Below are 21,384 nucleotides of genomic sequence, written 5' to 3' on the forward strand. Positions count from 1 at the left end.
ATAGATAGATAGATAGATAGATAGATAGATAGATAGATAGATAGATAGATAGATAGATAGATAGATAGATATAGAGAGAGAGATATTATCGCTTGAAAATATATATGTATTTATTTCAAGATAAAGTAGTGTGCTTTATTCTTTCTTCATTTTTTCTTCATTACTAGATCCGTTTAAATCAATTCAAGATAGCTGTCTTTCTAGGTATCGTGCTCTTGTACAGTGTATTGGTATTCTGTGTAACACTATCATACTGTACACCCATACATACACCCTTTATGTGTCGTTCAAAGTACAATCTCTGCTCGAAGACGGGTTGCCATTTAGAAAGGACACGCTTTTTACGCCTGTCTTGTAGGTCCCTGAAGTGCACATCTTCGGTCAGACTCTACCAGTCGATCACCGATCACGCAGCAGAAGAGCTTCAAGATGGCGCAGGCAATATTTGAAGTGCTGGAAGGTATGACTTATTTGTCTATAACCATGCAGACACACCTTAAATTAAAGTTCAGTGGGCCTTTTGAAGACACAAATACACTCGGCCTATTTATACGAGTAGAAGGGTCACTGCAAATCCACGAGAACGTTAGTTTTGTTATTTCACTGTTAGCATCCAGTGAGTCTAGGGTTGTAAACAAACAAACTGATTGATCAGTGTAACGGCACGTTGACACTGTAGATGTGTTTGTCCTGTTATAACCAGACAGTGGAATAGTGTCTTCTACTAATCAGAATCACACTGTATTTGACATGTTTGGAGCAGGCCCCACTGATGGAAGCACAGTGGAATATTCCTGCATTGGTCAGGGAAATGCTTGTAAATGCAAAGTGGTAGTTTTTAGTATTTCTGTTTAATTATATGCATGCATTATAATAGCGCTGTTCATTGTAATGACTATATCTTAGTGTTTTTTATAAAGAATAGTTCGGGTTTTGAGTTTCAGGGGAAAAGGTTAGCTACTGTTTAAATATCATTGAGTCCATAGTGTTGTTGTAGAGTCAAACATACTCATTTATATCCTCAGTGACGACAATGAAGGACCAGTTTTCCCTTTCAAATTCTTTCCTGGACAAACACATAAATACTATATCTGCACAGAATTAGGGATGGATACTTTAATGCTTTCATGGCCTTGACCAAACTGCTCAGACTCTTTTAAGTACAGTAATGTTAATCTGATCAGTCAGTGCCTGTAACATGCACACAGAGCATTTATACGCTGTTTATATAATATTAACAACTAGAGAGAAAAAGGTGTTTTTTTGTTTGTTTGATTGTTGTTTTTGCCAAACTACTTAGCGTGCATAAAATATATTACTTGTTAGTACAAATAATAGAAACCTCTACCATCTATTTAACTATGTAACAAACACTAACACGACTATATGGATAAATGAATAATGATAATGGAGGCACCATTATTCATTTACCTCAATATTCTTTCTTCCTGTGCAGTACATTCATTCTCATATATTCATCTGTGAGTTTTAATCACCCTGTGCCTCTTGTAGGACTTTATCTTGTATGTATTTTGCACCGTATATTTTCTCTATAATTACTTGTTTGCACTGAAAAAGGAGAAGCTCTCTAGTCTCGATGTGCATCCAGTATTATGACAATAAAGAGCATTCTATTCTATTCTATTCTATTCTATTCTATTCTATTCTATTCTATTCTATTCTATTTTGTTCTGTTCTGTTCTATTCTGAATGCAAAGGAGCTGAAAAATAATAGGTATATATAATAGTAATATTATCCAATGTGTTTTGTATTTTCAAGTGAAAATCAAGTGTTTGTCTATATCTAATTCACTGGTCGTGTAAATGTTCTTAAAAGTGCATGATGCATTCAAAGGTTATTAGATCAAATCACAAAAAAAAGGTGACTTTTTCAACGAAGTATAGTTTTAACTTAACATTAAAACAAGTGTCTGGAACCATTGTCATTAGTCAAACCATGAAAAGAAGAAAAAAAAACTGCATTTTACATGAATTATTTGCATGTATTGATAGGATTAGTGGATCAACAGGTATTAAATATTTTATGTCAGTAGATGGTTTTGTTCAGGGGTGGATGTTTGGGTCTTAATGGGTAAGTTTTGTGAAATGAAAAATTGGCACCAAAAAAGTATTGTTTAGGAACTGACACTGAAGCAGTGGTATCAGTGTCACTATTAAACATTTGTGAAAGATTTCCAGCCCTAAACAGAATGTTTGAGAATATTTGGTGTCTTCTTTCCTGGCAGGAATGGACAACCAGACGGTGTTGGCAGTCCAGTCTCTGCTGGACGGCCAAGGCGGAGTTCCAGACCCAAACAACCAGAACGTCTCTGGGACACCCACGATCCAGTCTATGGGTACGTGAAAGGCAAGACCAAACACTGCATGACATCATATAATTACAGAAACAAGGACCACTTTTATTGCTTTTTTAAATGTATATTGTATCCTTGATTTTGATCATGAAGTCCTAAAACTGATTCTAGAGTTTGTACCTGTCAGCACACAGAATGTTTGGCAGTGTGTTATCAGGCATCACATTAAAGTGTGTTGGTATGAAAAACTAACCCTTTGGGGGGTTCCATGTAATATTAACATATAATATTAATTATATATATTAATATATATAATACATAATATATATTAATTATATATGTATAATATTAATATATAATATTAATATTACCAACTCTCAACATCAGGGGTCAGTCTGGTACCAGAACACTCTTTAGGACCAAAACCACCAGTGAATCAACCAATGCATCCACAGACTGTATCAGTCACTGAATAAGTATAAAGCTCATTATTTCAACACATTTGTATTATAGTATCATCAAGTTTTCTTCTTCAAGCTACTAAAACTCATAGACGCTTATTTTGACAGTCAGCCAAAATAACTCTGTGTCTTATAATCTTCACCTGCTGCATCAGCTGATAGCTGACATTATAGCTCTGTTGGCTTAAGCTTTGTTTTTAGACAGAAAACAGCCGCAGTAAAATCACAAATCACCTCTGTTTCCTGTACACTTTGTGTTGTCAATAGCTGCACTAAAGATCTGTTTGGAATTGAACAACAACTTAGCAAAGATAATAACATACCATAATAATTTTTTGCCTTCACAAGCTTCAGAATTAAACTAAAAAAATGCTGTGATTTCAGCATCCAACTTCATTCTTTTCATTAAGAGCTGTGTCCAGTGGAGAAAACAACATTGCTTCTAGCTTTCATCAGAGTCACTTTCTTTGACTCTTACACTTGTTTCTTTACAGTTCTTATTCCATCTGGTCACTTCCTGAGTCTTTGGTCAAGGGCCCTGTGGTGGCGTTAGTTTTTCTCACCGTGGGAGACCATCAGAGGGATTCACTACTCCCTCTAGTGGTCACATAAACCCCTTGACCAGTCTGTAAATGGGTGCTTCTATGAAACTGGGTACATGTTGGTACCTGGCACTTTGCCAGCTTTTTACACCCAATAATAAAAGAGAAATTTAGACATATTTCCCCCCAGAATGTACCTAATGATAACCTCAGATAAATGCAAAAAAAATTATACTCTTGCTCTGAGCCATCCCAAAATTAATCAATTTTTAATAAAATATTGGGGCCAAAAATATGACCAAAATTGGGACAGGAAAAGCTACCAAGATGTCAATGCATTTTATTTGGACCACATGGCTTGAAATGATCTTATATAGTGCTATAAATAAAGACACTGTTAAATTTGAGGATTCTAGTGGTTTTTCTAACCCAGACATGCAGGTTTTTTATGAATTGGCAGTCTCCTTCCAGGTTTTGTATGCGTCCACTTGTGCTACATGCAGAACCTGCCCATTTAAATACATATAAATCGCAAACAATTTTACAACAGCGATCAGTTTTGTGACACACTGTCTTGCATAATTAGTTAAATTCCCAAAATGTACCTGTGTGAGAATAAAGAGATATTCAAAAAAATAAATAAATAGTTGTGTGTAATTTTCGTGTCCTTTTGACCATGTTACATGCAGATTTTTGTATTAAATATAATGTCAAAAAATATAAAAATGTGTTTTATCTGAAAAATAGCTTCTCTTTTATCTCAGTAAGTATTTATTTTTAAAATAGACCCAAAGTGCTTCCAAACTTGCTTCATAACAGTAGTCTACATCTAGTTTGAGTTTTTAGCCCCCATGTCCTGTTTTTAGGGACCAGTTTAATAGAAGCACCCAAATAAATTCATCGCTATAACCCAGTACATTGACATTTTTGGCAGAACTGACCTGTTTTATGATACTTTTAGGTCATTTTCTATTATCGGAAAGTAGAAAAATTCCACATAGCCCCTTTAAATTAGATAAATATCTCACCTAAACTTTTAAGATAATAAATAACTATCTTTTAAACTTTTGTGACTCCATCCATGAAACTGATTTATGTGACAGTGTTGTACAGGTGTGTGACTCCATGCTTCCTTTTCCTACAGATGATGAGGACGTCTTCCTGTGTGGGAAGTGTAAGAAACAGTTCAACTCTCTACCAGCGTTTATGACACACAAACGGGAGCAATGCCAGTCCAGCGCCCCCTCCCTATCCACGGTGTCACTGGCTTCCACCAACGCCTACACCCCCGTTCCGTCCATCAGCTCTGGGCCACAGACCCCCGCCAACAGACAGGTAAACACCTGATGGCTCAGGCCTATGTGGAATTATTGTTTGATCAGTGTTTAACATCGGTTAATGTTTGGTTTTTGTGTAAATATCAAGTGGGTAAACTTGATATAAAGCAGTTTACACATTAACAAAAAATGAAGTCAATTATTTTGTACCAAAAACAAACACTGAATGCGATTCTATCCAGTTGTTTTTACTGTTTGTACATTTTTAATTAATTCACAAAATACCTAAGTGGAAATAAAAGTAAAGATGGAAAAGTTGATGTTTTGAAGTGACTAAATGTAACAGAAACGGAATTCAGCAAAAAAAGATGGCATTCATATAATTAGAGGTTAATTAATACTGTTAGTTTGAGTTTATTTTGTTAATATTCTGGGTTGAAAAGTGTTCTGTTGTTTTACTTTATAACACTGATGAATATTTTAATGTTGATGAAAGATTTTATATTTTCTTCTTTTCTTGTGTTTGTCATGTTTTCACCATAAGGAGAAGTTTGAACTCACAACTAACCGTCTGATTTATTCAGCATTCACTCAGGATAAAAAATCTTCCTCTAACTTGAAACAAATTGATTGACATTTATCATGAAGTGACTGATATGAACATTTTTGTCATGCTAACATTTTTCGGCCAGCGCTCCGTGGAGAAATCATATGATTTATGCCAAAGTTTCCACCAAAAAATAGGAGTTGAAACACATCCTTGAATTCATCCAGTAAACAATAACATAGATATTACATCTATTGGATCCAAAGGATGCATCAAATATTTAATTACATCATCTTGTTGCTCCCTCTTCCTCTGTGGCGTCATTATGTCACCTGACCAATGAATTAGCACCACCTACTGTTTTTTTTTTTTTTTTTTTTTTTTTTTTTTTGATAAAGCAATGCCAAATATTAGCATAAAATGTATATAAGTACATGCACAAAATTACATAAAATCTGATTTTGTGAATATTCTGTTGAAGTTTTCAGTCATTTAGATCAGGTCTGCCATTTGAGTGGTCAGTGCTGCAGTAATGATGATTATCTATGGTATCATCAGTTACATGTAAACTAACCTCACCATCATCACAAAATTCACAGCAAAAAAAGAGTCAGCCAGTGCCTACCCAAAAGAGGCTGATTTATTAGTTTCTGCAATTTATTGAATTGAAAAATCTTAATGGTCCCAAAGGGGATCCAATTTTCAGTATTTTTAGATTATTATCTGTTTAGATTATTATTGTTTATTTATTTATTTATTTTTTATAGCTTTGTGGTAATCTGATATCTGCTAAAATAAATTGGCTTGTGAATACTTTACTTTAGTTCTGACACCGTTCAATACCCCGCTGACATTACTGATACTACTTATAATATTACACTACTACTTATAATATACAATGAAAACTGACAAAAAATATTATCAGTTTTTCTATATTAATTTTAACACAACAGTTGGTTTTTGTCGAAAAAAAATATCAGTATTGGCCGTGTTAAGACCCCCACACCAGTTCACCCCTACCAGAGGGAAGCTGATGCTGCTGGGGCTTCATCGTCCATGAATGAAATCTGATGCATGTAAATAAAATGATCTGTCTTGATCAGGAGGACTCAGGCAGTTTGTCGTCATGTGTTTATCATGTATGTTCATAACTGGTCTGCACCAATTTAGACGAAAACCCAATGACAAGCAACTTATACTCAATTCTAGCGTGTTGACCCCCGGGGATCCACGGGTTCTTGATGTGGTACTTTTTGTGCAGTTGTGTATTCATGCATGTAGTTCCGCATTTATCCAGCAGTCACCGCCAAAGCATTCTGCGTATAGCAACGTGATTGTATTGTACAGATACAGATACAGATACAGACAACATTATTAGTCCTCAAGGGGGCAATTCAGTTCAAGCAGTTCCTGAACATAGAAGAACACACCAACAACAACAGCGACAACAATGACATCAAGCAGAAGACAACAGGCAGGAGTACAACATGCCAAAGACACTACATCTGTGCATAACTAAGGCCACAAGGGCCAAAGGAATAAGGAGAGAGAACTCACTGGCGCTTAAACCACTGTCCACATGATTGGTAGAGTGGTGGCACAATAAGGTAACTAAGAAGAAGATAAATAATAGTAATAATAATGAAATAAATGTAATAAATAAGTGGGCATACAGAGATGCATTCAGCATTACGTTACATAATACAAGCAGCGCTCTTCACTCTAAAGTATGACCATCTCTATTCCGGTTTAAGAGCCTGTTGGCAGATGGGATGAAAGATTTAGCGAACCTATTTGTCCTCCTGATAGGAGCGATGAAACAGCGGCCTAAAGGCATCACCATGAACTCCAAGGACAGGATGTGGCCATGTTGGGAAGGTATTATCCCTTTAGCTTTATGGACCACCTGCCTCTCCCACAGAGAACTTAAATCCCTCTGCTGGACAGATGATCTTAGAGCAGACCTTTACAATGCTGCAAAGGCTGCTTTTGTCTTTTACAGACAGACCATCAAACCAGCAGAAGAAGGAGAATGTTAAAATGCTCTTAATAAAACACTGATAAAACATACACAGAATTCTGTTACAGACCTTAAAGGAGTTCATCCTTCTTAGTAAATGCATTCTTTACTGGCATCGTTTGACAGTACATTCGGTATTTTTGTTGAACTTCAACTGGGAGTCAAACACAGTACTTAGGTATTTTTAGATTTCGACAGTTTTAATCTCATTCCCATGGATTGAACTTGCCTTAGGTTTTACACAGTTTTTCCTAAAATCAATGACAAGCTCTTTGTTTTTTTCCACATTAAGGTCAAGGAAATTATAATAGCACCAGTCAACAAAATCTGGCAAAATGTTGTATTCCAAAATTACTTATATCTCCCAAAATATTAGACCTATCAACTTACCGTTTTCGCTAGAATCTTCTTTGACCAAAAGTACATATGTATACCAAACTCCAGCAGGCAGCTCTTTCCGGATTTTGTGTGATTTCCAAAATGCACGCATGCACACAGAGGCCACTTGGCTTTTATAATATAGATTTTCTAGATTTTCTCTGTTTACTCACTAGGTTTCCACATACATCACAGTACCTCCATCCCCTCTGACTCACACTCTGGTCCAAGGGAACGTGCTGGTCAGCGATGACATCCTTATGTCGGCCATCTCCGCCTTCACCTCCATTGACCAGCCAATGGCCACCATGCAGACACCCATACAGGTACGACAGCATATTTAAAACCACTATGAGATGGAGCTGGATTTGATTAAGAGTAAATCTGTGTCTCTGATAGAAAATGTTGCAGCAGCTCTAGAAAATAGGTATCGATGTAATTTAACGCCACCTGTCTAAACTGGTGGGTTGTGACTGGACTCATTTTAAACCGGTCACAAAATGTTCAGTAAAAAAAAATCACTCAATTACAATATTATTTGCCTGTTTATCCTCTTAAGACCCGGCCAAAAAAATTTGGAGGGCATTGATAGTTCAAGTACAAACAGAAAAATGATTAAGGAAGCATTTACATTTATAAATCTGAAATCTGAGAAGTTTGACTTTTTCTCTTAAAAATGACTCAAACAGATTATCAGTTATCTGAGTAGTTCATGATTAACTCAGTAGATGTCAGTGATTCAATAATTAATCAGTTCAATCAGTTGAACTCATTAATTTTTGTAGGTTTTATAGCTGTGCTACCTTAGCTCATGGAAAGCATATATAACAATAATAAAATTGAAACATTTTATAGAATTAATGCAGCTTTTTATTTACACCTTAACACACTGACATAGCCGTAATGTTAATTGTCTGTATATTGTCTAAAATGCCACATTGTTAGCATGTTTATATAGTTTATCATTAATGCCATCTGGGATAGGGATGAAAATATGCGTATGTGTTGAAAAAAAGTTCATTACGATGTAATAAATGTTCTTCCAAGTATATGTCAGAAATATGTGTGTTTGATTCCTTTAGAAGTTTGTCTCAACTTGAGATCCAGGTGAAAATGTAGGTCTAAGGATAAAGCAGTTAGAATCACTTGTTAAGTGCTTTTATTTTCAAAAAATGACAGAAAGTAATAAGACATGTAGTGGTTTCTGTCCTTGTTTAAAGAAAAAGAGAAAAGGGAAGAAAGAGAAGGAAAACAAAGTGATATTGTTTTTAAAAATGCAATAGTTTTGTTTGAATGGAAAAAGAGTTTAGAGACCAGTATATGTTTGATAAGCCCTGATATTCATGTTTTCATGGGTTCTTATGTTCTCCACTGGTCTTTCATATTGTTTTTGGATACTTTATGCAACTAATAGAACACAAATGTGAGCATGTCTTTGTTTGATAGCTTGTGCCCATCCATTTTCCCTCTTGCTCACATTTTGAGTGCTCTCTTAAATGTTCCCAGTGCTGCGTTTTAATATAATATAAAAAATATCACAGAAAATGGCATTGAAACGAGGAAATACGAGTACTGCTCAGACTACAGACAGAAACACTGATCCGTGGTGTTTTAAATCTTTTGCTTTATTTTCAGAGCAACCTGAGCATGCACACAGCTGGTGTGTCTTACCTTCAGCACCATCATCACCACCATCATCATCATCATCACCAACAGCAGCAGCAGCAACAACAGCAGCAGCCGTCGCAGCCCCTGTCCTCAGGCCCGACATCAGCCCACCCTCTGCCAGCGGTCCCACCCCCCCAACAGCCTCTGTCCTCACAGGTCCCAGCAAGCCACAGCAATTCAGTGGTGCAGGTGTACAGCACACTACCCCCTATGGGCGGGGGTGGCGGTGCAGAGATCCACACACTGGGTCTGCAGCCATTTCATCCTGTACAAGTGAGTAAACACGGTGTCATTCAATTATAATCTGCATCATGTGACGAATGTGTGAAAAGGTGTAGGTGGGCTCTGATCTAGAGCTGCAGCTGTCGATTATTTTTGTAATCAATTAATCCATCAGTTATTTTCTTTGATTCGATGAAATGATTATTTGATTATGTGGGGGAGGCTACCTAGGGAGCCTCTGCAGCTCACTTCAATAGTTTGGCAATGTACCTGCCATCCAAGTTCCTGCACTCCTCCACAAGTCCTTGATACTTGCTCATCTTCCTCTCATGGGCTTCCTTTATGTGCTCCTCCAAAGGCACAGTGAGCTTTCACAAGATGATGTTCTTCATGGAGTCTGAGAAGATGACCAAGTCAAAAGAAACAACAATAATACTCAATGATTACTCACATTTTAATCATTTTATCTTGAGGATGTATGTTTACCTGTTTAGCACAAAGAAGGTAAAAATGCAGCTCTCTTAATATAATGGGAGAAAAGGTGGCTGTTTTAGGATACAAAGGGTAAAAATGTAGCTGTTTTAGCATAAAGAAGATAAAAATTTAGTTATTTTAGTATAATGAAGTTAAAAATGTAGCTGTATTAGTCCAAAGACTGTAGAATGTAGCTTTTCAGAAGACAAATGGTAAAATGTAGTTGTGTTAGTGTAAGGAAGCTAACAAAGTAGCTGAGCTAAAATATCTAGTAGCTAAAATATAGCTGTTTGGACATGAACAACCGTATAAAATACCACCAATAACAACAGTATAAAAGTATATATGAAAATATCTATAAATGTAACCAACAACAAACAAGTCAAATGATATCCACAATAAATCTGTGCACTGCAGTCTTCAACACATTTGTATACAACTTACTAACAACTTAAGATGGAACTAACATAAAACTGAGAAAATAAAGAAATATTTTTAATGTTCGTGTTAAAGTTTAAAAGTTTAAAGGAGTAAGTGATGGTTCCACTGTAGAAACGTGAACATATAGACATGTTCTGCCCCTTTTGTCCTCATCTCCTCTGAGCTACACTCCATGTTGTTTGTGCGTCACTGTGACAATAAGCGTTCATGTGAGACACAACAGTGGAACTAATGTTTAGCGACAGCAAAATTAAGGAAATATTTAAATTGATTTGAGTTAATTGATTAATCGTTTCAGCTCTATTCTGATTGTAGGTTTCTCCGATATTCATGCAGTCCAATAATACACCCGTCTTGTTTAGGTGCCCAGTCAGTGTGTGGGGAGCCAGTCCTTCACCACCACCCCTGTCTACAGCCCTGGGAAGCAGGGCGCCAAAACCAAGACCTGCAGCATCACTGCCAACCTGACTGAGCTGGGTGACTTTGAAAAAGTCATCATTCCCAAACGACCAAGGACGAGCAAAAAAGGCCCTGATGGAGCCACAGGTCTGTTAGAAAATATACTCATGAAAAAAGTCAACAGTTTTACATATTAAAAAGCTGAACAGTCCTTTTTCTCTTTAGCGGAGCAGCTGAAAGGAAAAGGTCCAAAGCTCAAGTGTAATTTTTGTGACAAAATCTTCTCAAAAAACTTTGATCTTCAGCAGCACATTAGGAGGTGGGTTCATGTCCAGCCTGATTTTACAGATATTACAGATATAAACACTCCAGGTTATTAAATTCGTGATTTCTAATTATTTTCTTCTCACAGTCACACAGGAGAGAAACCTTTTCAGTGCATCGTATGTGGACGAGCCTTTGCCCAAAAGTCCAATGTGAAGAAGCACATGCAGACACACAAGGTTTGCAATAATTTTGAAAAACAGATAATACCAGGTATTCTCTACAATTCAGAGCATGAAGTAGAAAACATTTGTTTTTCCTACAGGTGTGGCCTATGGGTGTGGCCAGCACTGTGTCCAGGTTACCAGTCACAGTAAAGGTGGTCCCGGTATCGTCCAATGAGGGCGACGGGAACGAGGAGCAAGAGCAGGGTGAACAGGAGGAGGAGCCACAGCAGCAGGCCAGCCAATCACAGGCAGAGGAAGAGACAGCTCAAACAGGTTCGTACTGTATTTGTCGAAAACACCTCATAAACTATATTAATTTATAGTAGTAGTAAAACTGAAGGTAAAAACATGATTGACTGCTGACTCCTACTCCGTCCCTGTGTAATAGAAATACCCTCTCTTAAATAAAATAAAGCTCTGTTCTTTATCATGTCAACTCTTGTTTCCAGAAGGTCCACGGGAGTTGGGGGAAAGTACAACGGAGACACGGGCCGATACCGAAGTCAGCCAAGGGGAATCTGCTCAGAACGGTCATCCTCAGGTCCAGACACCGGTCCAGTCCAATCAGAACCAACAGTGCCAAACCCAGACCAAACAGATTGTGGTGATCGACAGCTCCTACCAGTGCCAGTTCTGCCCCAGCAAATTTAAGACCTACTTTCAGCTCAAGTCGCACCTGACGCAGCACAAAGGAGAGCAGGTGAGTGTCATTGAACAGTAAAAAAGAAAGAAAGAAAGAAAGAAAGAAAAAAAAAAAGAGGTGACTAACTTTACTTACTCTTTGGACAATTACCTTGATCAACAAGATTTCATTGACGCCAACCGTGCACTTTTGTAGGTACGTTTAACAGCATTTCAGATGGCACAAGCAACAAATTTAGCTGCTTTGAAAATTTGTTTGGAAACTTTTAGCACTCTTTGAAAAGTGACTGTAACACTAAAACACACACATTTTCCTCTAAATGACATGAAATGACAGTCGTAAAAACATATGGTCTGTCTGTAGCTGTAAAAGTTAGTGTTGACAATTTAGTCATTTTTTATATATATTTTGGGATTTTTCAGACTCTTTATCAAAAAAGGGACTAGTGACAAATCCATCAACTTTTGGTGTTATTGGAGACTCTGATATAAAAGCGTGTTTCGTTTTTTGTCTGTAACAAATCACTGAATATAAATCACTCTGGTGAAAAAAGCCCTGATGAAGGCCAGAGGTCGCAACATGTTGGCTGTATTTTAAATGATTGCCATGGAGTAATAAGGGCATTTTGTTTTTTCACAAATCCTGCAGTGTGCCTTGGAATATTTCTTTTGAAATCTTGCATGTTAATGTAGATTTTTTTTTTGACTCCAAATAAATCATTCCCATTGCCATTTACAGTTTTCTCTATTGTCTCTTTTTGATCCATTTAGGTTGTTAATGTAGACCGAAAATTAAAAATGTGCATGTTTTATCGTGACTTGTTGTAGGCTACTGAGGCTACGTTCAGACTGCAGGCAAATGTGGCTAAAATCAGATTTTTTTGCCCATACGTGACCTTTATCCAATTTGCTAAAAACAGTTTGAACAGTACAAATCGGATTTTTTCAAATCTGACCCTGGCCACTTTCATATGTAGTCCTACATCTGATATGTATCTGATATTTTGCAATGTGACTTCAGTCTGAAGGGTCAGGTCACATTTATCCAACCTTTACGTCATTGAAATGCAACAAACCTCACAATTCTGCATCCAAGGAGTGTCACTTTCATAAACATAGTGCGTGCCTGCATGTTCACATATTACGTCAGGACCTCTTTTGCACATGTGGGTCACTTCAGGGTCACATTCAGTTTATACTCAAAACTGATAGAGGTCACATTTAATGTGTAAAATGAACAAGCACACAAAAAATTGGATTTCACCAAAGAATCCGAATTGTGCATTAAGACCTGCTGTCTGAATGTAGCCTAAGTGAACCATAAGGTTAAAAACCAAACCAAACTGAAGAAAATGAAGCTAAAAACTAAACAAACACATAAATAACTAACCTATGTAACTCTTCCAGAGTGTCTCGTTTGGGTCACTTTAGTCCCCAAGCTCGGATAAAGGAGTAGGGTTGTAATTGGGACATTAGAAAAAACAAGAATTGACAGAGTATAGATCGTTTGTAGTTCTAAACATATTTAGGGTGTTTTTATACTCACTTTCTGTCTCTCCTACAATGTTATTCCTCTCTCCTACATCATTCATTACAATTACATGCACATTTACAATTATGCAAATTACGTGATGATGCCATTTAGCAACTTCTAGGGACTTTAGAACAGATGACAGATACTGGAATCATTGCAGCCTTTATAGTTATGGTGCTGTGTTTCATGCAGGTGTATAAGTGTGTCCTGAAGTCCTGCTCCCAGACCTTTCAGAAGTTGGACCAGTTTCTGGAACACATTCGGACACACCAGGAGCAGCTGACCTACCGCTGCCACCTCTGTAGTAAAGTGTTCCCGTCACTGTTTGAACTGGGAGTCCATCAGTACTCTCACTGCTTCTGTCCGCAGCAGAACACCCGCAAGGAAACCACTGTCTACAGGTCAGCTCCGCCAGTCAGACAGGGAGATTAGAGCTCTGTTGGATTTTAGAGAAATGTCAGAATATATGGCATAAATATGGTAAATAGATCTTCTTGTGTTGTTTTCAGGTGTGTGAAATGTCAAAGCAGATATTCTACCCAGGAGGCTCTGGAGCAACATCTACTGACTGCGTCACACAACTTCCCCTGCCCACACTGTCAGAAGGTAAACAGATGTGATGACATGGAAACCAACCGTCCTCAACAAGTCTGTGTTAAGTGTTGCATTCAGTATTTTTTTGTGCCCACCAGATCTTCCCCTGTGAGAGGTACTTCAGACGCCACCTCCCCACTCACGGTGTCGGAAGGAGGTTCAAATGTCAGATCTGCAAGAAGGCATTCAAGACTGAACACTACCTCAAACTGCACACACGCATCCACTCAGGTAGAGGAGGTTTTTTACTGTCACCATTCAAGTGCAGTGAGAGAAGGTAGAAGTATAAACACTGAGCCTGTTGACATGCACACCATTACTCGGATCATTATCCAATTTCTGGAGTTGTCAGATTATTTAAGTGACCGTGAGCCTGTTTACATGACCATAAAAATCCGATCATTTGGAGTAATCAGATAATTGTAATAATAAGATATGATGCGCTTACATACACTTCAGAAATGCAATAATGTGTTGTGTGTTGTGTTAATCCATTCTTCATAATCAGATTACTGCTGTTATCTGATGAAACATATTACATTATACTGTTTACATGATCACAGGAATTATCTGATAACTCCAGAAATCATATAATGATCGGAGTATCAGTGTGTATGTAAATGGACTCAGTGTAAATAGGATAATGTGATATGTTTTATCAGATAACAGCAGTAATCTGATTATGAGAAATCAGATTAACACACCTGGATTTCATCCCCATACTCTGATGTCTTCCTGCATGTATACAGATTAATCTGATTTATTTTGGTCTTTTACATTTGAGCATGTGTAAATACTATTAAAATTGTAGTCAAACGTGATTGGAATACAACAAGAAGTTTGAGTCTATCGCCACTACGTATGTACATACAGGGTGGGGAAGCAAAATTTACAATATTTTGAGGCAGGGATTGAAAGACAGTGTATGACCAATTAGTTTATTGAAAGTCATGAGAATTTATTTGCCACAAGTAAATTTACAGAATAGAAGATGTTTTTATTCTATGTGTCCTCCTTCTTTCTCAATAACTGCCTTCACACGCTTCCTGAAACTTGCGCAAGTGTTCCTCAAATATTCGGGTGACAACTTCTCCCATTCTTCTTTAATAGTATCTTCCAGACTTTCTCGTAATAGTTTTGCTCATAGTCATTCTCTTCTTTACATTATAAACAGTCTTTATGGACACTCCAACTATTTTTGAAATCTCCTTTGGTGTGACGAGTGCATTCAACAAATCACACACTCTTTGACGTTTGCTTTCCTGATTACTCATATGTGCAAAAGTTTCCGAAAAGGTATGGATAATAGTGTTAGGTATGATTATGACATCAATATACGTTTGGTTTCAAAACAATTGACGTAGTGCCCGCTGAGAAAAAACAACTAAATGTTCATTGTAAATTTTGCTTCCCCACCCTGTAGGTACTCCAAAAGGAATCCGATAATGAACTGGATCGTCTAAATCAGGGTTTTCAGTTATCACATTTCTTAAGTGCATGTAAATGTGTCAGATTTGATTCAGTTATCTGATTACTCCCACTTCTCAAATTTTATGGTCATGTAAAAAGGCTGACGGACTCTAACCTTAAACAAAATACTCCCTGGGGATATATAAAGATAAGCTGTATCTGTATGAAATACTAAAATATCAAGTAACATAAAATATATAGGAGCATGTAGAATATCAATATTGACAGGAGGAGCTAGAACACATGAAATATAGCTGACAGGTAGAGGGCTGAAATGAATAATTATACAATTTAAAGACTACTTTATGCCATGTGAGTGGAGCTTTATACATAACACATTCCATTCCAAGTGTGTTACAAAATACTACAGAAAATACAGCCTTAAAAACTGTGCAAATAGTGTAACAGTTAAACTATTACAAATCATAGACTGTATATAACGAATGGACAGCGGTAAAATGATTTCACCCTTTGGTGTTAGACTGCTGTTTTTCCATGTGTTTTCATTCAGGTTGCTGCCATCTTGGCTTGTCAGAACTGATGATATTTGAACAAAAAGGTGAAGTTGTGTGAGGGCTGGTGGATGAGTTGATGCTTAAGGCAAACATACTGACACAATACAGTGGTAAACATCAAATATTTGCCAGTAATTTGCCAGTCTGGTTAGTGGAACTTATCAACCATAACGGTAGCCGAGAAAAAAAAGGTTTTATTCAATAAACAGAAGCTTCAAAAGTCCAACTGAACAGAGTAATACCAGGCAGATAACAGAGCCTTCTATTGATTCTATGATTTAATTAATGAACCAGTAAGTTAGAGCTGGGTCACCAGATCAGTTATTAGACGAATGAGAGTACAAAACCCCCTGGGAAGAAAATTTGTGACTTTGTATTTTTAAGGGAGTAGTTCAGTATAAATCTATGAGAGTTGGTGGTTTGACACCTGAATGTACTTGTACATGCACTTCACTTTGGAGTCATTGTCCAATAAATCATATACATGAGGAGTGTGAATACAAATCAAAACCACAAAAAAACACACCTAAATAGATCTTCAACCAAACTGCTGAACTACCCTCCATATTTAGCTAATGTTCTGTGTAGTTGATAGCAGTTCTGTATATCCCTCTCTTTAGAAACCTACCTAACATTTTTTCCAAATTATATTATAGATTTAACATTTTTTAAATTAAATGTGAAAAAAAAAATTCATTTTTTTACATTTTGAATTTTTTATTATTATTATTTAATTTAAGCAAAAAAAAAAAGTAAAGCCACAGATATAGCTTCCACTAAAGGTAATGTAGCATTTCCTCCCAGCTATGTAATATAATTAATATAATTATTTTATGGCTGGGAGGAATTTGCTTTTTTGTTATAATATAACTAATTATATGTTTTTTTTAATTTTTGTTATAATTAATATTACTTATATGGCTGAGTATTAGAATTAGCTACTTTAGCTCTAGCTACATGGAGGATATATCTGTGACTTTACATTATAGCTTTAACATCTCTTTATTTATCTTAAACAAAGAAAAATTTAAATCAAAATTTTTTGTTAAAGATATTTAGGATCAGTAGAACATATGGACCCAATCAAGCAAAAGTGAACATCAACATGAAAAAGTAAATTTGCACACATTATTTATCAAGTGGGCTCATTTTTTAGGTAAAGATCTCTATTTTATTGAACTGTTATCCTTTTTAAAATATCACTTGTAGAAAACAAGTTTCAACCGATTTTATCGATTGTACTTTTTACACCATTGCCATGCCTCCGACATAAAAATATAGCTCGAATTTGACATTAAAAATTATATCTAAAAAATGTGAAAATTGATTCAATCTGTCACATTTAAAAAGACTATCTGTGAACTGTTACTGAGAAATTATTCTTCATTTGTAATTTACCTATACCAGTATGGACCAGAACAAGTTGTAAATAACACTGTGTTAGTGTTAAATATATTAAAGCATTGTGATTATATCTGGCTTCTTGTTTTAAAAAATAAATCAACATTTTGGGTGATGCATACAGTGGTAAAGAGTCATCCACGTGTTACTATGGCAGCCTGTTCACGTGTTACCACATTCTCATGTCAATAAAACAGAGACTTTTCAATATTTTACTCCAAAATTTATTTCCAGCATAGGTGAACATAATATCTAAAAGGTTTTGTCCTGCTTGATGTCATTTTCTGTTGAGAACCACGTTTTAATGTCCATTTCAAATCCACGTATTACCAAGCAGTAATTTGACATTTTTCACCTAAAATTTTTATCTCCCCAAATTTTGTTATACATAATGTTAAAGTGCTTATAAATGCCTACTCAAACATGTATAATACATGCATATAAGTTACTCTGCTTACATAACAGAGACTGTTGAACACCAAATGTGTCCACGTGTTACTGCTTGATCGGACCCATATATGTAAAATGTCACCAACCTTTTTCCATTGTGGTGATTTTCCAGGTGAAAAACCGTATAAATGTTCCCTCTGTGAGGCGACTTTCAACAGGAAGGACAAAGTGAAGCGACACATGCTCATCCACGAACCCTTCAAGAAGTACAAGTGTCCCTTCAGGTCTGAGGATTCACTGGCTTTAAACTGGGTTCATCTGGCTTTCATTTCATCTTTTCCTCCTTTTTCTTCTTTTTTTTCTTCATTTCCTCTTCTTCAGTGCTAATTGTACTGTGCTTTTTTTCCTTCATCAGGACTCATGTTGGTTGCACCAAAGAATTCAACAGACCAGACAAACTGAAAGCACATATTCTGTCTCATTCTGGTGAGTCATTAGTGAGAGGCATTTGAATTCAATAGACTATTACACGGTACTATAGTGGTAAAAGAGAACAAAGCCAGCATAACACAGAATAACATCAGTTCTGAAACATATTGCTGCCCTTAGGTGGATGGTCAGGCAATTAAAATATGGACAAATAGGCTAAAAATAGTGAACTCTGTAAAAAAGTGCAGTATCACTGGGATTGTGCAGTACCTGAACTGGCAGCCCATTGACTTTTGAGAGTATGTGATAGTTTAAAAAGAAGTAAATTCAAAATTTTAGGAGCACTTAAGACTTTTAGTAAAGCTTTTACTATGGTTCTGTTTAATGAGATGATATTTTAGTGATATTTTATGCTTGTTTGTGCTGATAAAAGTTTGAAACACATTGATTGGCATAAAACTCTGTCCACTTTGCATAACATTTTTTTTTAAAAATATCTATCAGTTATGTGTCGATATGTGAAAACTTGACAAGTTCATGTGTATTTTTACATGTGTAAAATGATCTAAAATGTTATTTTTGTTTATTATTTAGGTGTTTTATGCTTACTTTAAGTTTTTTTGAGTTCAGTTTTTTCTTTTCTTTCTAAAGTGCTTGGCTTTTAAGGTGAAGGTTAAAAAAAATGAGAAATTAAATAATAAGTTGGGTTTTTTTTTCCATTCATTTCTTTTTGCAAATGATGAATTGCAGCAGTAAGTGATGGCAGATATTGTAATCAGAGGTTGATTTCATAATTCTGTTTGGAATTAATACTGTAAATGCACAAGTGTTTTGTTAAAGAGGCAGAAAATGTAAGGTTGTTCTTCCTGCCCTGTTTCATTCATAATATGGTCAACGTGGTGGTGGCAGAAGCAGGTTTTTTAAATTTTATGAATGAAGTAAATAAACTAAACTAAGATTTTCTTCTACAAACTGATAAAGATCAGGATGTGTAGTTATTTTTTTGTTTTACATTTTTAACAATAACTCCTCTTCCCTGCAGGTATCAAGCCCTATAAGTGTCTGTTTTGTCAGAAGGCGTTCAGTCGCAGGGCTCATATGTTGGAGCATCAGCAGTCCCACACTGATAACTACCGCTTCAGGTGCTCCTCCTGCAACAAAGGATTCACCAGACAGAGCTACTACAGAGACCACAAATGTCCCGCAGTAGACAACGGGCAAGGACCTGATGGAGACGCCGACGGGGACACAGATGACGCCGTAGAAGAGCCGGCGTCACAGGAGAAGGACGGAGACGAAGATGTGAGAGGGAACGGATTCACAAGGAAACTGAAAACGACTGGGGTGGGGGGACACGAGGACGGGTCAAAGGGCAGCGAAGAACAGGTGGAAACGCAAGAGGATGATGAGGGGATGAGGACTGATGAAAGCTGTCGGGCTGCAATGTCCATCACAACAGAGAGAGAGGAAGAGGAGGATGAGGAGGAGGAAGAGGAGGATGAAGGCATGGAACAGAGACTGGAGCAGATTCAGAACAATGACCAAAACTGTCTGCAGCAGCCATGTTTGTAAACGGAGCAATGGACTCATTATTTATAAGAACCAGTCATTTCTCACTGTTTTTTAATTTAAACCTTTGAATTATACATAACGTTAGCACCATAGCATTATTGCCAAAGTCGGCAAAAGTATTGGGACATGTTGAATTCAGGTGTTTCTTTTCTAACAGGGGTCTGGAATACAAAGCAATAATGACCAATTCCATAATATAGTTTTATATTGTGATAAATATCATTGCATTGCTTTAGTTTAAATTGTTATCTTTACTTTCAAAGTGCACCAGAGATGGTTTTTACTTAATTTTTCTCAACACTGATTTTTTTTTTAAAATTTATCCATGACTATGGTTTTAAATGTTCTACCTCTGAATTTCTAAAATATGTTTTGTGCTCTGGCTGTAAATAATATTTTTCTACCACAACATACCATCTAATTTCTTCACACATTGCTTAGGAAGAAAAATCTCCCATTAGACTTTAAAGGAATATTGATTGCATCATGGCTACAGCTGTAAGATGTCCTGTTCATGCTGATTTAAGATGTAAACATCAATATTAATAATCAATATGATATTTATCCTAATATAAAACTATATTATGACATTTGTCATTATTGTTTTGTATTCCAGACCCCTGTCAAAAAAGAAATACCTGAATTCAACGTGTCCCAGTACTTTTGTCAATATAGTGTATGACAATTATGCTATGAGGCTAATGATATTTCTTTTACTGTAAATAAAATATATTTAAAACTTTTTAAAAAGTGTCATGTTACTATTTCACTTGCAGACAGATATTCTTATGGTCATAATGTCAAAAGCAATGGCAACACTTTTTTCAAGTGTAAAATGCAGTCAGTCTTCAGTTATTTATCCATAAAATGTACTTGAACTAAAAATAATGTATGGTCAGCTCACACCTCAGCTTCTGTTGAGGTCTCATTTGTCAGTACTAAAAACTACACATTTACCTTACATTTAGATTCTTTTAAATAAGTGCTTTATAAATTCCAATTACTATTATTGTCATTATTATTATTATTTGCTATAGCTTTAAGAGATGGTCACAAGGTCAAGAGTTCCACGTGGCTGCTTCACAATCTTTGAAATAACCATATTCACCGAAATATTTTATTTTGTTAATTTAGTATCATTGGTCAGTGTTTGTATAAATCATATTTGAAGGAGAGAAGGAATCGACTTCCCCAATTTTTACCTCCGCCAAGGAGGTTATGTTTTTGCCAGGGTTTGTTTGTCTGTTTGTTTGTCTGTTTGTTTGTTTGTCTGTCCGTTAGTGTGCAACATAACTCAAAAAGTTATGGACAGATTTGGATGAAATTTTCAGGGTTTGTTGGAAATGGGATAAGGAAGAAATGATTAAATTTTGGTGGTGATCGGGGGTGGGGGGGCCCACGGGGGGGGCCACTGATCAGCCTTGGCGGAGGTCTGCGCTCTCCGAGTGCTTCTAGTTCATTTATATAGACATCAGTAACGGTGGTGGTGGTGGGGGTTATTGCACATAGAGTACAATCATAATTGCGATGGAAGACTTACCTACCGGCACCCTTGGAACTGCACCCATTTGAAAATTTGCAGGAAAAAGTCAGCGCTGTGGT

At 36.4% G+C, this 21,384-nt stretch overlaps 1 protein-coding gene across 3 annotated transcripts; it reads left to right on the forward strand.

The window, feature by feature from the left end:
* Positions 1 to 332: 332 nt before the first annotated feature.
* znf341 (zinc finger protein 341) lies at positions 333 to 19,854 on the forward strand. Of its 3 annotated transcripts, none has more exons than XM_030139741.1 (16): positions 333 to 460; positions 2,247 to 2,357; positions 4,463 to 4,653; positions 7,717 to 7,866; positions 9,176 to 9,481; positions 10,708 to 10,891; positions 10,970 to 11,063; positions 11,157 to 11,247; positions 11,334 to 11,508; positions 11,685 to 11,935; positions 13,604 to 13,812; positions 13,921 to 14,017; positions 14,104 to 14,236; positions 17,954 to 18,065; positions 18,197 to 18,267; positions 19,253 to 19,854. In XM_030139741.1, the coding sequence occupies exons 1-16, from the start codon at positions 430 to 432 to the stop codon at positions 19,780 to 19,782; spliced, it is 2,736 nt and encodes a 911-aa protein (XP_029995601.1). In that variant the 5' UTR covers positions 333 to 429; the 3' UTR covers positions 19,783 to 19,854. The 3 variants fall into 3 exon arrangements, with proteins under 3 accessions (XP_029995601.1, XP_029995603.1, XP_029995602.1); XM_030139743.1 differs by having other exon boundaries at positions 11,688 to 11,935; XM_030139742.1 differs by having other exon boundaries at positions 10,973 to 11,063.
* The last annotated feature ends 1,530 nt before the right edge of the window (positions 19,855 to 21,384 follow it).

Source organism: Sphaeramia orbicularis, chromosome 7 (genome assembly GCF_902148855.1).
Source record: "Sphaeramia orbicularis chromosome 7, fSphaOr1.1, whole genome shotgun sequence".
In the NCBI taxonomy this organism is placed as follows: domain Eukaryota; kingdom Metazoa; phylum Chordata; class Actinopteri; order Kurtiformes; family Apogonidae; genus Sphaeramia; species Sphaeramia orbicularis.

Coding starts and splice junctions, on each gene's coding strand:
- znf341 (XM_030139741.1), top strand. CDS start 430: ATGGCGCAGGCAATATTTGAAGTGCTGGAAG. Junction 9,482..10,707: donor AGCCATTTCATCCTGTACAA/GTGAGTAAACAC, acceptor CGTCTTGTTTAG/GTGCCCAGTCAGTGTGTGGG. Junction 11,064..11,156: donor CTTCAGCAGCACATTAGGAG/GTGGGTTCATGT, acceptor TTCTTCTCACAG/TCACACAGGAGAGAAACCTT.